Source organism: Oncorhynchus mykiss, chromosome 13 (genome assembly GCF_057628025.1).
Source record: "Oncorhynchus mykiss isolate SJ-2025 chromosome 13, ASM5762802v1, whole genome shotgun sequence".
Lineage (NCBI taxonomy): Eukaryota > Metazoa > Chordata > Actinopteri > Salmoniformes > Salmonidae > Oncorhynchus > Oncorhynchus mykiss.
The window spans coordinates 83351371-83368542 of record NC_143034.1 but is presented as its reverse complement, the minus strand read 5'-3'; the positions used below and the strand labels follow the sequence as shown (position 1 = coordinate 83368542).

At 46.3% G+C, this 17172-nt stretch overlaps 1 protein-coding gene across 1 annotated transcript in view; it reads left to right on the top strand.

The window, feature by feature from the left end:
• The window catches only part of cacna1ha (calcium voltage-gated channel subunit alpha1 Ha), a 156540-nt gene that overhangs the window by 131085 nt on the left and 8283 nt on the right, over positions 1-17172 (top strand). The window contains exons 31-34 of the mRNA XM_090194382.1: positions 5919-5989; positions 6168-6246; positions 11771-11892; positions 15631-15947. Coding sequence (XP_090050508.1) covers positions 5919-5989; positions 6168-6246; positions 11771-11892; positions 15631-15947 — 589 coding nt within the window. The remainder of the gene's footprint in view (positions 1-5918; positions 5990-6167; positions 6247-11770; positions 11893-15630; positions 15948-17172) is intronic.

Here is a 17172-nt window from a genome sequence, read left to right as displayed (position 1 = left end):
TAGAGGTAGACACACAGCCCTGAGGATCACTAGAGGTAGACACAGCACCTATCATACTACTACGACTGACCCTGTACAACAACACCTATCATACTACTGATCCTGTAAAACAACACCTATCATACTACTATGACTGACCCTGTACAACAACACCTATCATACTACTATGACTGACCCTGTAAAACAACACCTATCATACTACTATGACTGACCCTGTAAAACAACACCTATCTTACTACTGACCCTGTAAAACAACACCTATCTTACTACTATGACTGACCCTGTACAACAGCACCTATCATACTACTATGACTGACCCTGTAAAACAACACCTATCTTACTACTATGACTGACCCTGTACAACAACACCTATCTTACTACTGACCCTGTAAAACAACACCTATCATACTACTATGACTGACCCTGTTAAACAACACCTATCATACTACTATGACTGGCCCTGTAAAACAACACCTATCATACTACTATGACTGACCCTGCTATCATACTACTATGACTGACCCTATCTGGTGTGTGACAATAAAGACGTGGTTTTGTTTTTACACACACACACACACACACACACACACACACACACACACACAAACACACACACACACACACACACACACACACACACACACACCATTGTGTTTACGGTAAAGTTGGGTGTGTTGTCTCTCTCTCTCTCACCCCCCCCCCCCCCCCACCCCGTTGTGTTTGGGATAAAGTAGGTAGTGTTGTCTCTCCCCCCCCCCCGTTGTCTTTGCGGTAAGGTAGGGAGTGTTGTCTCTCACCCCCCACCCCATTGTGTTTGCGGTAAAGTAGCGAGTGTTGTCTCTCCCCCCCACCCCATTGTGTTTGCGGTAAAGTAGCGAGTGTTGTCTCTCCCCCCAACCCCGTTGTGTTTGGGGTAAAGTAGGTAGTGTTGTCTCTCACCCCCACCCCGTTGTGTTTGGGATAAAGTAGCGAGTGTTGTCTCTCCCCCCCACCCCGTTGTGTTTGGGGTAAGGTAGGGAGTGTTGTCTCTCACCCCCACCCCGTTGTGTTTGGGATAAAGTAGGTAGTGTTGTCTCTCACCCCCACCCCGTTGTGTTTGGGATAAAGTAGGTAGTGTTGTCTCTCACCCCCACCCCGTTGTGTTTGGGGTAAGGTAGGGAGTGTTGTCTCTCCCCCCCCCCCCACCCCCCCCCCCGTTGTGTTTGGGGTAAGGTAGGGAGTGTTGTCTCTCACCCCCACCCCGTTGTGTTTGCGGTAAAGTAGGTAGTGTTGTCTATCCTCCCCCCCCGTTGTCTTTGCGGTAAGGTAGGGAGTGTTGTCTCTCACCCCCCACCCCATTGTGTTTGCGGTAAAGTAGCGAGTGTTGTCTCTCCCCCCCACCCCGTTGTGTTTGGGATAAAGTAGGTAGTGTTGTCTCTCACCCCCCACCCTGTTGTGTTTGCGGTAAAGTAGGGAGTGTTGTCTCTCACCCCCACCCCGTTGTGTTTGCGGTAAAGTAGGGAGTGTTGTCTCTCACCCCCACCCCGTTGTGTTTGCGGTAAAGTAGGTAGTGTTGTCTCTCACCCCCACCCCGTTGTGTTTGGGGTAAAGTAGGTAGTGTTGTCTCTCCCCCCCACCCCGTTGTGTTTGGGGTAAGGTAGGGAGTGTTGTCTCTCACCCCCACCCCGTTGTGTTTGGGATAAAGTAGGTAGTGTTGTCTCTCCCCCCCACCCCGTTGTGTTTGGGGTAAAGTAGGTAGTGTTGTCTCTCACCCCCACCCCGTTGTGTTTGGGGTAAGGTAGGGAGTGTTGTCTCTCACCCCCCACCCCATTGTGTTTGCGGTAAAGTAGCGAGTGTTGTCTCTCCCCCCCACCCCGTTGTGTTTGGGATAAAGTAGGTAGTGTTGTCTCTCACCCCCCACCCCGTTGTGTTTGGGGTAAAGTAGGGAGTGTTGTCTCTCACCCCCCACCCCGTTGTGTTTGGGATAAAGTAGGTAGTGTTGTCTCCCCCCCCCACCACCCTGTTGTGTTTGCGGTAAGGTAGGGAGTGTTGTCTCTCACCCCCCACCCCGTTGTGGTTGCGGTAAGGTAGGGAGTGTTGTCTCTCACCCCCCACCCCATTGTGTTTGCGGTAAAGTAGCGAGTGTTGTCTCTCCCCCCCCACCCCGTTGTGTTTGCGGTAAAGTAGCGAGTGTTGTCTCTCCCCCCACCCCGTTGTGTTTGCGGTAAAGTAGCGAGTGTTGTCTCTCCCCCCCACCCTGTTGTGTTTGGGATAAAGTAGGTAGTGTTGTCTCTCCCCCCCACCCCGTTGTGTTTGCGGTAAAGTAGGGAGTGTTGTCTCTCACCCCCACCCCGTTGTGTTTGCGGTAAGGTAGGGAGTGTTGTCTCTCACCCCCACCCCGTTGTGTTTGGGATAAAGTAGGTAGTGTTGTCTCTCACCCCCACTCCGTTGTGTTTGCGGTAAGGTAGGGAGTGTTGTCTCTCACCCCCCACCCCATTGTGTTTGCGGTAAAGTAGCGAGTGTTGTCTCTCCCCCCCCACCCCGTTGTGTTTGCGGTAAAGTAGCGAGTGTTGTCTCTCCCCCCACCCCGTTGTGTTTGCGGTAAAGTAGCGAGTGTTGTCTCTCCCCCCCACCCTGTTGTGTTTGGGATAAAGTAGGTAGTGTTGTCTCTCCCCCCCACCCCGTTGTGTTTGCGGTAAAGTAGGGAGTGTTGTCTCTCACCCCCACCCCGTTGTGTTTGCGGTAAGGTAGGGAGTGTTGTCTCTCACCCCCACCCCGTTGTGTTTGGGATAAAGTAGGTAGTGTTGTCTCTCACCCCCACCCCGTTGTGTTTGCGGTAAGGTAGGGAGTGTTGTCTCTCCCCCCCACCCCGTTGTGTTTGGGATAAAGTAGGTAGTGTTGTCTCTCACCCCCACCCCGTTGTGTTTGCGGTAAGGTAGGGAGTGTTGTCTCTCCCCCCCACCCCGTTGTGTTTGCGGTAAAGTAGGTAGTGTTGTCTCTCACCCCCACCCCGTTGTGTTTGGGATAAAGTAGCGAGTGTTGTCTCTCCCCCCCACCCCGTTGTGTTTGGGATAAAGTAGGTAGTGTTGTCTCTCCCCCCCACCCCGTTGTGTTTGGGATAAAGTAGGTAGTGTTGTCTCTCACCCCCCACCCCGTTGTGTTTGGGATAAAGTAGGTAGTGTTGTCTCTCCCCCCCACCCCGTTGTGTTTGGGGTAAAGTAGGTAGTGTTGTCTCTCCCCCCCACCCCGTTGTGTTTGGGATAAAGTAGGTAGTGTTGTCTCTCACCCCCACCCCGTTGTGTTTGGGGTAAAGTAGGGAGTGTTGTCTCTCTCCTCAGTGTTGAAGCTGTTGAAGATGGCTATAGTGTTGTGTTGTCTCTCTCCTCAGTGTTGAAGCTGTTGAAGATGGCTATAGTGTTGTCTCTCTCCTCAGTGTTGAAGCTGTTGAAGATGGCTATAGTGTTGTGTTGTCTCTCTCCTCAGTGTTGTAGCTGTTAAAGATGGCTATAGTGTTGTGTTGTCTCTCTCCTCAGTGTTGAAGATGGCTATAGTGTTGTGTTGTCTCTCTCCTCAGTGTTGGAGCTGTTGAAGATGGCTATAGTGTTGTGTTGTCTCTCTCCTCAGTGTTGAAGCTGTTGAAGATGGCTATAGTGTTGTGTTGTCTCTCTCCTCAGTGTTGGAGCTGTTGAAGATGGCTATAGTGTTGTGTTGTCTCTCTCCTCAGTGTAGGAGCTGTTGAAGATGGCTATAGTGTTGTGTTGTCTCTCTCCTCAGTGTTGGAGCTGTTGAAGATGGCTATAGTGTTGTGTTGTCTCTCTCCTCAGTGTTGGAGCTGTTGAAGATGGCTATAGTGTTGTGTTGTCTCTCTCCTCAGTGTTGAAGATGGCTATAGTGTTGTGTTGTCTCTCTCCTCAGTGTTGAAGATGGCTATAGTGTTGTGTTGTCTCTCTCCTCAGTGTTGAAGCTGTTGAAGATGGCTATAGTGTTGTGTTGTCTCTCTCCTCAGTGTTGGAGCTGTTGAAGATGGCTATAGTGTTGTGTTGTCTCTCTCCTCAGTGTTGAAGCTGTTGAAGATGGCTATAGTGTTGTGTTGTCTCTCTCCTCAGTGTTGAAGCTGTTGAAGATGGCTATAGTGTTGTGTTGTCTCTCTCCTCAGTGTTGAAGCTGTTGAAGATGGCTATAGTGTTGTGTTGTCTCTCTCCTCAGTGTTGAAGATGGCTATAGTGTTGTGTTGTCTCTCTCCTCAGTGTTGAAGCTGTTGAAGATGGCTATAGTGTTGTGTTGTCTCTCTCCTCAGTGTTGGAGCTGTTGAAGATGGCTATAGTGTTGTGTTGTCTCTCTCCTCAGTGTTGTAGCTGTTGAAGATGGCTATAGTGTTGTGTTGTCTCTCTCCTCAGTGTTGAAGATGGCTATAGTGTTGTGTTGTCTCTCTCCTCAGTGTTGAAGATGTTGAAGATGGCTATAGTGTTGTGTTGTCTCTCTCCTCAGTGTTGAAGATGGCTATAGTGTAGTGTTGTCTCTCTCCTCAGTGTTGAAGCTGTTGAAGATGGCTATAGTGTTGTGTTGTCTCTCTCCTCAGTGTTGAAGATGGCTATAGTGTTGTGTTGTCTCTCTCCTCAGTGTTGAAGCTGTTGAAGATGGCTATAGTGTTGTGTTGTCTCTCTCCTCAGTGTTGAAGATGGCTATAGTGTTGTGTTGTCTCTCTCCTCAGTGTTGAAGCTGTTGAAGATGGCTATAGTGTTGTGTTGTCTCTCTCCTCAGTGTTGGAGCTGTTGAAGATGGCTATAGTGTTGTGTTGTCTCTCTCCTCAGTGTTGTAGCTGTTGAAGCTGGCTATAGTGTTGTGTTGTCTCTCTCCTCAGTGTTGAAGATGGCTATAGTGTTGTGTTGTCTCTCTCCTCAGTGTTGAAGATGGCTATAGTGTTGTGTTGTCTCTCTCCTCAGTGTTGAAGCTGTTGAAGATGGCTATAGTGTTGTGTTGTCTCTCTCCTCAGTGTTGGAGCTGTTGAAGATGGCTATAGTGTTGTGTTGTCTCTCTCCTCAGTGTTGAAGCTGTTGAAGATGGCTATAGTGTTGTGTTGTCTCTCTCCTCAGTGTTGGAGCTGTTGAAGATGGCTATAGTGTTGTGTTGTCTCTCTCCTCAGTGTTGTAGCTGTTGAAGATGGCTATAGTGTTGTGTTGTCTCTCTCCTCAGTGTTGAAGATGGCTATAGTGTTGTGTTGTCTCTCTCCTCAGTGTTGAAGATGTTGAAGATGGCTATAGTGTTGTGTTGTCTCTCTCCTCAGTGTTGAAGATGGCTATAGTGTAGTGTTGTCTCTCTCCTCAGTGTTGAAGCTGTTGAAGATGGCTATAGTGTTGTGTTGTCTCTCTCCTCAGTGTTGAAGATGGCTATAGTGTTGTGTTGTCTCTCTCCTCAGTGTTGAAGCTGTTGAAGATGGCTATAGTGTTGTGTTGTCTCTCTCCTCAGTGTTGAAGATGGCTATAGTGTTGTGTTGTCTCTCTCCTCAGTGTTGAAGCTGTTGAAGATGGCTATAGTGTTGTGTTGTCTCTCTCCTCAGTGTTGGAGCTGTTGAAGATGGCTATAGTGTTGTGTTGTCTCTCTCCTCAGTGTTGTAGCTGTTGAAGATGGCTATAGTGTTGTGTTGTCTCTCTCCTCAGTGTTGAAGATGGCTATAGTGTTGTGTTGTCTCTCTCCTCAGTGTTGAAGATGGCTATAGTGTTGTGTTGTCTCTCTCCTCAGTGTTGAAGCTGTTGAAGATGGCTATAGTGTTGTGTTGTCTCTCTCCTCAGTGTTGGAGCTGTTGAAGATGGCTATAGTGTTGTGTTGTCTCTCTCCTCAGTGTTGTAGCTGTTGAAGATGGCTATAGTGTTGTGTTGTCTCTCTCCTCAGTGTTGAAGCTGTTGAAGATGGCTATAGTGTTGTGTTGTCTCTCTCCTCAGTGTTGAAGCTGTTGAAGATGGCTACAGGGATGAGAGCTCTTCTGGACACGGTCATGCAGGCTTTGCCACAGGTAACGTACGCATGTGTGTGTGTGTGTGTGTGTGTGTGTGTGTGTGTGTGTGTGTGTGTGTGTGTGTGTGTGTGTGTGTGTGTGTGTGTGTGTGTGTGTGTGTACTGTACCTGACCGTGTGTATGTGTACTGTACCTGACCGTGTGTGTAATATCTAACATCCTGTCGTTCTCTCTAGGTGGGGAATCTGGGTCTGCTCTTCATGTTGCTGTTCTTCATCTACGCAGCACTGGGAGTTGAGCTGTTTGGGAAACTGGGTCAGTCACACTATCTCTACCTCCCTCTCTCCCTCTCTCTTTCTCTCTCTTTCTCTCTCTTTCTCTCTGTCTCTCTCTCTCTCTCTGTCTCTCTGTCTCTCACTCACTCTCTCTCTCCCTCTCTTTGTCTAATTCTCTGTCCCTCTCTCTGTCTCTCTTTCTCTCTCTCTCTCTTGCTGCCGCAGTTAAAGTTTCAGCGAATACACTCACCACTGCAGTCACGAATCACCAAATACTTTTTCTCACAATCTCTTTCTCTCTCTCTCTCCTTCTCTCTGTCTCTCCCTCTCTCTGTCTCTTTCTTTCTCTCTCTCTCTATGTCTCTCTCTATGTCTATGTCTCTCTTTCTGTATCTCCCTCTCTGTCTCTCTTTCTCTCTCTCTCTCTGTCTCTCCCTCTCTGTCTGTCTCTCTCTCTCTCTCCTTCTCTCTCCCTCTTTCTCTCTGTCTGTCTCTCTCTGTCTCTTTCTTTCCCTCTCTCTCTCTCTCTCTCTCTCTCTTTCTCTCTCTCTCTCTCTCTTTCTCTCTCTCTCTCTCTCCCTCTCTCTGCAGCTCCCTCTCTCTGTCTCTCTCTCCCTCTCTCTGTCTCTCCCTCTCTCCATCTCTTACTCTCTCTGTCTCTCTCTATATATATCTGTTTCTCCCTCTGTGTCTCTCCCTCTCTCTCTCTCTAACACACTTTGGAAGGTATTTAGTTGACCGTGTCTTTTTCTCTACTCTGGGGGATTTTAAGAGAGAATAGTATAGAATGAATCTGTATTAGAGAGTAGGGCTGGAGGAGAAGAGAATAGTATAGGATGAATCTGTATTAGAGAGTAGGGCTGGAGGAGAAGAGACAGAGAGAATAGTACAGGATGAATCTGTATTAGAGAGTAGGGCTGGAGGAGAAGAGAATAGTATAGGATGAATCTGTATTAGAGAGTAGGGCTGGAGGAGAAGAGAATAGTGTAGGATGAATCTGTATTAGAGAGTAGGGCTGGAGGAGAAGAGAATAGTATAGGATGAATCTGTATTAGAGAGTAGGGCTGGATGAGAAGAGACAGAGATAATAGTATAGGATGAATCTGTATTAGAGAGTGGGGCTGGAGGAGAAGAGAATAGTATAGGATGAATCTGTATTAGAGAGTAGGGCTGGATGAGAAGAGACAGAGATAATAGTATAGGATGAATCTGTATTAGAGAGTGGGGCTGGAGGAGAAGAGAATAGTATAGGATGAATCTGTATTAGAGAGTGGGGCTGGAGGAGAAGAGACAGCGAGAATAGTATAGGATGAATCTGTATTAGAGAGTAGGGCTGGAGGAGAAGAGACAGAGAGAATAGTATAGGATGAATCTGTATTAGAGAGTAGGGCTGGAGGAGAAGAGACAGAGAGAATAGTATAGGATGACTCTGTATTAGAGAGTAGGGCTGGAGGAGAAGAGAATAGTATAGGATGAATCTGTATTAGAGAGTAGGGCTGGAGGTGAAGAGAATAGTATAGGATTAATCTGTATTAGAGAGTAGGGCTGGAGGTGAAGAGAATAGTATAGGATTAATCTGTATTAGAGAGTAGGGCTGGAGGAGAAGAGAATAGTATAGGATGAATCTGTATTAGAGAGTAGGGCTGGAGGAGAAGAGACAGAGAGAATAGTATAGGATGAATCTGTATTAGAGAGTAGGGCTGGAGGAGAAGAGAATAGTATAGGATGAATCTGTTTTAGAGAGTAGGGCTGGAGGAGAAGAGAATAGTATAGGATGAATCTGTATTAGAGAGTAGGGCTGGAGGAGCAGAGAATAGTACAGGATGAATCTGTATTAGAGAGTAGGGCTGGAAGAGAAGAGACAGAGATAATAGTACAGGATGAATCTGTACTAGAGAGTAGGGCTGGAGGAGAAGAGACAGAGACAATAGTATAGGATGAATCTGTATTAGAGAGTAGGGCTGGAGGAGAAGAGAAAGAGAGAATAGTACAGGATGAATCTGTATTAGAGAGTGGTGCTGGAGGAGAAGAGACAGAGAGAATAGTACAGGATGAATCTGTACTAGAGAGTAGGGCTGGAGGAGAAGAGAATAGTATAGGATTAATCTGTATTAGAGATTAGGGCTGGAGGAGAAGAGACAGAGAGAATAGTATAGTATGAATCTGTATTAGAGAGTAGGGCTGGAGGAGAAGAGAATAGTATAGGATGAATCTGTATTAGAGAGTAGGGCTGGAGGAGAAGAGAATAGTATAGGATGAATCTGTATTAGAGAGTAGGGCTGGAGGAGGAGAGAATAGTACAGGATGAATCTGTATTAGAGAGTAGGGCTGGAGGAGGAGAGAATAGTACAGGATGAATCTGTATTAGAGAGTAGGGCTGGAAGAGAAGAGACAGAGAGAATAGTACAGGATGAATCTGTACTAGAGAGTAGGGCTGGAGGAGAAGAGACAGAGAGGATAGTATAGGATGAATCTGTATTAGAGAGTAGGTCCTGGAGGAGAAGAGACAGAGAGAATAGTATAGGATGAATCTGTATTAGAGAGTAGGGCTGGAGGAGCAGAGAATAGTATAGGATGAATCTGTATTAGAGAGTAGGGCTGGAGGAGAAGAGACAGAGAGAATAGTATAGGATGAATCTGTATTAGAGAGTAGGGCTGGAGGAGAAGAGAATAGTATAGGATGAATCTGTATTAGAGAGTAGGGCTGGAGGAGAAGAGAATAGTATAGGATGAATCTGTATTAGAGAGTAGGGCTGGAGGAGAAGAGACAGAGAGAATAGTATAGGATGAATCTGTATTAGAGAGTAGGGCTGGAGGAGAAGAGACAGAGAATAGTATAGGATGAATCTGTATTAGAGAGTAGCGCTGGAGGAGAAGAGACAGAGAGAATAGTATAGGATGAATCTGTATTAGAGAGTAGGGCTGGAGGAGAAGAGAATAGTACAGGATGAATCTGTATTAGAGAGTAGGGCTGGAGGAGAAGAGACAGAGAGAATAGTACAGGATGAATCTGTATTAGAGAGTAGGGCTGGAGGAGAAGAGACAGAGAGAATAGTATAGGATGAATCTGTATTAGAGAGTAGGGCTGGAGGAGAAGAGAATAGTATAGGATGAATCTGTATTAGAGAGTAGGGCTGGAGTAGAAGAGACAGAGAGAATAGTATAGGATGAATCTGTATTAGAGAGTAGGGCTGGAGGAGAAGAGACAGAGAGAATAGTATAGGATGAATCTGTATTAGAGAGTAGGGCTGGATGAGAAGAGACAGAGAGAATAGTATAGGATGAATCTGTACTAGAGAGTAGGGCTGGAGGAGAAGAGAATAGTATAGGATGAATCTGTATTAGAGAGTAGGGCTGGAGGAGAAGAGACAGAGAGAATAGTGTAGGATGAATCTGTATTAGAGAGTAGGGCTGGAGGAGGAGAGAATAGTATAGGATGAATCTGTATTAGAGAGTAGGGCTGGAGGAGAAGATAATAGTTTAGGATGAATCTGTATTAGAGAGTAGGGCTGGAGGAGAAGAGACAGAGAGAATAGTATAGGATGAATCTGTATTAGAGAGTAGGGCTGGAGGAGAAGAGACAGAGAGAATAGTGTAGGATGAATCTGTATTAGAGAGTAGGGCTGGAGGAGGAGAGAATAGTACAGGATGAATCTGTATTAGAGAGTAGGGCTGGAGGAGAAGAGACAGAGCAGACGGATCACAGTGTTCATAAATACAGCTGAGTTAGAGCAGACAGATCACATGACTACATCTGAGTTAGAGCAGACAGATCACATAGCACATGACTACAGCTGAGTTAGAGCAGACAGGTCACAGATCACATGGCTACAGCTGAGTCAGAGCAGACAGATCACAGTGTTCATGACTACAGCTGAGTTAGAGCAGACGGATCACAGATCACATGACTACAGCTGAGTCAGAGCAGACATATCACAGTGTTCATGACTACATCTGAGTTAGAGCAGACAGATAACAGATCACATAACTACAGCTGAGTTAGAACAGACGTATCACAGATCACATGACTACAGCTGAGTTAGAGCAGACAGATCACAGATCACATGACTACAGATAAGTTAGAGCAGACAGATCACAGTGTTTATGACTACAGCTGAGTTAGAACAGACAGATAACAGATCACATGACTACATATGAGTTAGAGCAGACGGATCACAGATCACATGACTACAGCTGAGTTAGAACATACGGATCACAGATCACATGACTACAGCTGAGTTAGAGCAGACAGATCACAGATCACATGACTACAGCTGAGTTAGAGCAGACAGATCACAGTGTCCATGACCACAGCTGAGTTAGAGCAGACGGATCACAGATCACGCGACTACATCTGAGTTAGAGCAGACGGATCACAGTGTTCATGACTACATCTGAGTTAGAGCAGACAGATCACATATAACACGACTACATCTGAGTTAGAGCAGACGGATCACAGATCACATGACTACAGCTGAGTTAGAGTAGACAGATCACAGATCACATGACTACATCTGAGTTAGAGCAGACAGATCACAGATCACATGACTACAGATAAGTTAGAGCAGAAAGATCACAGTGTTTATGACTACAGCTGAGTTAGAACAGACAGATAACAGATCACATGACTACATATGAGTTAGAGCAGACGGATCACAGATCACATGACTACAGCTGAGTTAGATCAGACGGATCACAGATCACATGACTACAGCTGAGTTAGAGCAGACAGATCACAGATCACATGACTACAGCTGAGTTAGAGCAGACAGATCACAGTGTCCATGACCACAGCTGAGTTAGAGCAGACGGATCACAGATCACACGACTACATATGAGTTAGAGCAGACGGATCACAGATCACATGACTACAGCTGAGTTAGAACATACGGATCACAGATCACATGACTACAGCTGAGTTAGAGCAGACAGATCACAGATCACATGACTACAGCTGAGTTAGAGCAGACAGATCACAGATCACATGACTACAGCTGAGTTAGAGCAGACAGATCACAGTGTCCATGACCACAGCTGAGTTAGAGCAGACGGATCACAGATCACACGACTACATCTGAGTTAGAGCAGACGGATCACAGTGGTCATGACTACATCTGAGTTAGAGCAGACAGATCACATATAACACGACTACAGCTGAGTTAGAGCAGACAGATCACAGATCACATGACTACATCTGAGTTAGAGCAGACGGATCACAGATCACATGACTACAGCTGAGTTAGAGTAGACAGATCACAGATCACATGACTACAGCTGAGTTAGAGCAGACAGATAACAGTGTTCATGACTACAGCTGAGTTAGAGCAGACGGATCACAGTGTTCATGACTACAGCTGAGTTAGAGCAGACAGATCACAGATCACATGACTACAGCTGCTGCCTGGCTCTCACTACTACAGTGATACACCGACTGGCCTCTTTTTTTCTAATCAAGACGTGTGTGTGTGTGTGTGTGTGTGTGTGTGTGTGTGTGTGTGTGTGTGTGTGTGTGTGTGTGTGTGTGTGTGTGTGTGTGTGTGTGTGTGTGTGTGTGTGTGTTACAGAGTGTAACGACAGTAATCCGTGTGAGGGTCTGAGTCGCCACGCCACCTTTGAGAACTTTGGGATGGCGTTTCTCACGCTGTTCAGAGTCTCTACTGGGGACAACTGGAACGGCATCATGAAGGTTGACCTGCTGACACACCTGTTTCTACTGACACACCTGTTACTACTGACACACCTGTTACTATTGACACACCTGCTACTACTGATACACCTGTTACTACTGACACACCTGTTACTACTGACACACCTGTTACTACTGACACACCTGTTACTACTGACACACCTGTTACTACTGACACACCTGTTACTACTGATACACCTGTTACTACTGACACACCTGTTACTACTGACACACCTGTTACTACTGACACACCTGTTACTACTGACACACCTGTTACTACTGATACACCTGTTACTACTGACACACCTGTTACTACCGACACACCTGTTACTACCGACACACCTGTTACTACTGACACACCTGTTACTACTGACACACCTGTTACTACTGACACACCTGCTACTACTGATACACCTGTTACTACTGACACACCTGTTACTACTGACACACCTGTTACTACTGACACACCTGTTACTACTGACACACCTGCTACTACTGACACACCTGTTACTACTGATACACCTGTTACTACTGACACACCTGTTACTACCGACACACCTGTTACTACCGACACACCTGTTACTACTGACACACCTGTTACTACTGACACACCTGTTACTACTGACACACCTGTTACTACTGACACACCTGTTACTACTGACACACCTGTTATTACTGACACACCTGCTACTACTGATACACCTGTTACTACTGACACACCTGTTACTACTGACACACCTGTTACTACTGACACACCTGATACTACTGACACACCTGATACTACTGATACACCTGTTACTACTGACACACCTGTTACTACTGACACACCTGTTACTACTGACACACCTGTTACTACTGACACACCTGTTACTACTGACACACCTGCTACTACTGATACACCTGTTACTACTGACACACCTGTTACTACTGACACACCTGTTACTACTGACACACCTGTTACTACTGACACACCTGTTACTACTGACACACACACACACACACACCTGTTACTACTGACACACCTGCTACTACTGACACACCTGTTACTACTGACACACCTGCTACTACTGACACACCTGTTACTACTGACACACCTGTTACTACTGAAACACCTGTTACTACTGACACACCTGTTACTACTGACACACCTGTTACTACTGACACACCTGTTACTACTGACACACCTGTTACTACTGACACACACACACACACACACCTGTTACTACTGACACACCTGCTACTACTGACTCACCTGTTACTACTGACACACCTGCTACTACTGACACACCTGTTACTACTGACACACCTGTTACTACTGACACACCTGTTACTACTGACACACCTGCTACTACTGACACACCTGTTACTACTGACACACCTGTTACTACTGACACACCTGATACTACTGACACACCTGATACTACTGACACACAGACACACCTGTTACTACTGACACACCTGTTACTACCGACACACCTGTTACTACTGACACACCTGCTACTACCAACACACCTGTTACTACTGACACACCTGCTACTACTGACACACCTGTTACTACTGACACACCTGATACTACTGACACACCTGATACTACTGACACACAGACACACCTGCTACTACTGACACACCTGTTACTACTGACACACCTGATACTACTGACACACCTGATACTACTGACACACAGACACACCTGTTACTAATGACACACCTGTTACTACTGACACACCTGCTACTACTAACACACCTGTTACTACTGACACACCTGTTACTACCGACACACCTGTTACTACCGACACACCTGTTACTACTGACACACCTGCTACTACCGACACACCTGTTACTACTGACACACCTGCTACTACTGACACACCTGTTACTACTGACACACCTGTTACTACTGACACACCTGTTACTACTGACACACCTGCTACTACTAACACACCTGTTACTACTGACACACCTGTTACTACTGACACACCTGTTACTACCGACACACCTGTTACTACCGACACACCTGTTACTACCGACACACCTGCTACTACTGACACACCTGTTACTACTGACACACCTGTTACTACCGACACACCTGTTACTACCGACACACCTGTTACTACCGACACACCTGTTACTACTGACACACCTGTTACTACCGACACACCTGTTACTACTGACACACCTGCTACTACTGACACACCTGTTACTACTGACACACCTGTTACTACTGACACACCTGCTACTACTGACACACCTGTTACTACTGACACACCTGTTACTACTGACACACACACACACACACCTGTTACTACCGACACACCTGTTACTACCGACACACCTGTTACTACTGACACACCTGTTACTACCGACACACCTGTTACTACTGACACACCTGCTACTACTGACACACCTGTTACTACTGACACACCTGTTACTACTGACACACCTGCTACTACTGACACACCTGTTACTACTGACACACCTGCTACTACTGACACACCTGTTACTACTGACACACCTGTTACTACTGACACACCTGCTACTACTGACACACCTGTTACTACTGAAACACCTGTTACTACTGACACACCTGCCTCTACTGACACACACACACACACACACACACACACACACACACACACACCTGTTACTACTGACACACCTGCTACTACTGACACACCTGTTACTACTGACACACCTGTTACTACTGAAACACCTGTTACTACTGACACACCTGCCTCTACTGACACACACACACACACACACACACACACACACACACACACACCTGTTACTACTGACACACCTGCTACTACTGACACACCTGTTACTACTGACACACCTGTTACTACTGACACACCTGTTACTACTGACACACCTGTTACTACTGACACACCTGTTACTACTGACACACACACACACACACACACCTGTTACTACTGACACACCTGCTACTACTGACACACCTGTTACTACTGACACACCTGCTACTACTGACACACCTGTTACTACTGACACACCTGTTACTACTGACACACCTGCTACTACTGACACACCTGTTACTACTGAAACACCTGTTACTACTGACACACCTGCCTCTACTGACACACACACACACACACACACACACACACACACACACCTGTTACTACTGACACACCTGCTACTACTGACACACCTGTTACTACTGACACACCTGTTACTACTGAAACACCTGTTACTACTGACACACCTGCCTCTACTGACACACACACACACACACACACACACACACACACACACACACCTGTTACTACTGACACACCTGCTACTACTGACACACCTGTTACTACTGACACACCTGTTACTACTGACACACCTGTTACTACTGACACACCTGTTACTACTGACACACCTGTTACTACTGACACACACACACACACACACCTGTTACTACTGACACACCTGCTACTACTGACACACCTGTTACTACTGACACACCTGCTACTACTGACACACCTGTTACTACTGACACACCTGTTACTACTGAAACACCTGTTACTACTGACACAAACTCTTATAGAGGCCCATTTCTCCCTCTCTCTCTCTCTCTCGCTCTCTCTCTCTCTCCCTCCCTCTCTCCCTCTTTCTCTCTCTCTCTCTCTCCCTCCCTCCCTCTCTCCATCCCTCTCTCCCTCTTTCTCCCTCTCTCTCTCGCTCTCTCTCTCTCCCTCCCTCCCTCCCTCCCTCCCTCCCCACATCCAGGACACGTTGCGTGAGTGTCGTCCAGAGGAGCGCTCCTGTCTGACCTACCTTCCTCTGATGTCTCCGGTTTACTTCGTGACCTTCGTCCTCATGGCCCAGTTCGTGCTGGTCAACGTGGTGGTGGCGGTGCTGATGAAACACCTGGAGGAGAGCAACAAGGAAGCCAAGGAGGACGCAGAGATGGACGCCGAGATCGCGCTGGAGATGGAGAGAGCTAGACGTCTTAGCTCCGCCTCTAACGCGTCAGCGCTAGGCGGGGCCTACGTGCGGCCACGCCCACACTCACCTGGTCAGGTGAGACGGATCGGGGACAGGTGGTAGGAGGAGAACATTTGGTCAGACAGATCTGCCACAAGGAGCTTAGTGATCTAGCTACAGGGTTTAGAATGCTTAGTGATCTAGCTGCAGGGTTTAGAATGCTTAGTGATCTAGCTACAGGGTTTAGAATGCTTTGTGATCTAGCTACAGGGTTTAGAATGCTTAGTGATCTAGCTACAGGGTTTAGAATGCTTAGTGATCTAGCTACAGGGTTTAGAATGCTTAGTGATCTAGTTCCAGAGTTTAGAATGCTTAGTGATCTAGCTGCATGGTTTAGAATGCTTAGTGATCTAGCTGCATGGTTTAGAATGCTTAGTGATCTAGCTGCATGGTTTAGAATGCTTAGTGATCTACCTGCATGGTTTAGAATGCTTAGTGATCTAGCTGCATGGTTTAGAATGCTTAGTGATCTAGCTGCAGGGTTTAGAATGCTTAGTGATCTAGCTACAGGGTTTAGAATGCTTAGTGATCTAGCTGCAGGGTTTAGAATGCTTAGTGATCTAGCTACAGGGTTTAGAATGCTTAGTGATCTAGCTGCATGGTTTAGAATGCTTAGTGATCTAGCTGCAGGGTTTAGAATGCTTAGTGATCTAGCTACATGGTTTAGAATGCTTAGTGATCTAGCTACATGGTTTAGAATGCTTAGTGATCTAGCTGTAGGGTTTAGAATGCTTAGTGATCTAGCTGTAGGGTTTAGAATGCTTAGTGATCTAGCTGTAGGGTTTAGAATGCTTAGTGATCTAGCTGTAGGGTTTAGAATGCTTAGTGATCTAGCTGTAGGGTTTAGAATGCTTAGTGATCTAGCTACATGGTTTAGAATGCTTAGTGATCTAGCTGTAGGGTTTAGAATGCTTAGTGATCTAGCTACATGGTTTAGAATGCTTAGTGATCTAGCTGTAGGGTTTAGAATGCTTAGTGATCTAGCTACATGGTTTAGAATGCTTAGTGATCTAGCTGTAGGGTTTAGAATGCTTAGTGATCTAGCTACATGGTTTAGAATGCTTAGTGATCTAGCTACATGGTTTAGAATGCTTAGTGATCTAGCTGTAGGGTTTAGAATGCTTAGTGATCTAGCTGTAGGGTTTAGAATGCTTAGTGATCTAGCTGTAGGGTTTAGAATGCTTAGTGATCTAGCTGTAGGGTTTAGAATGCTTAGTGATCTAGCTGTAGGGTTTAGAATGCTTAGTGATCTAGCTGTAGGGTTTAGAATGCTTAGTGATCTAG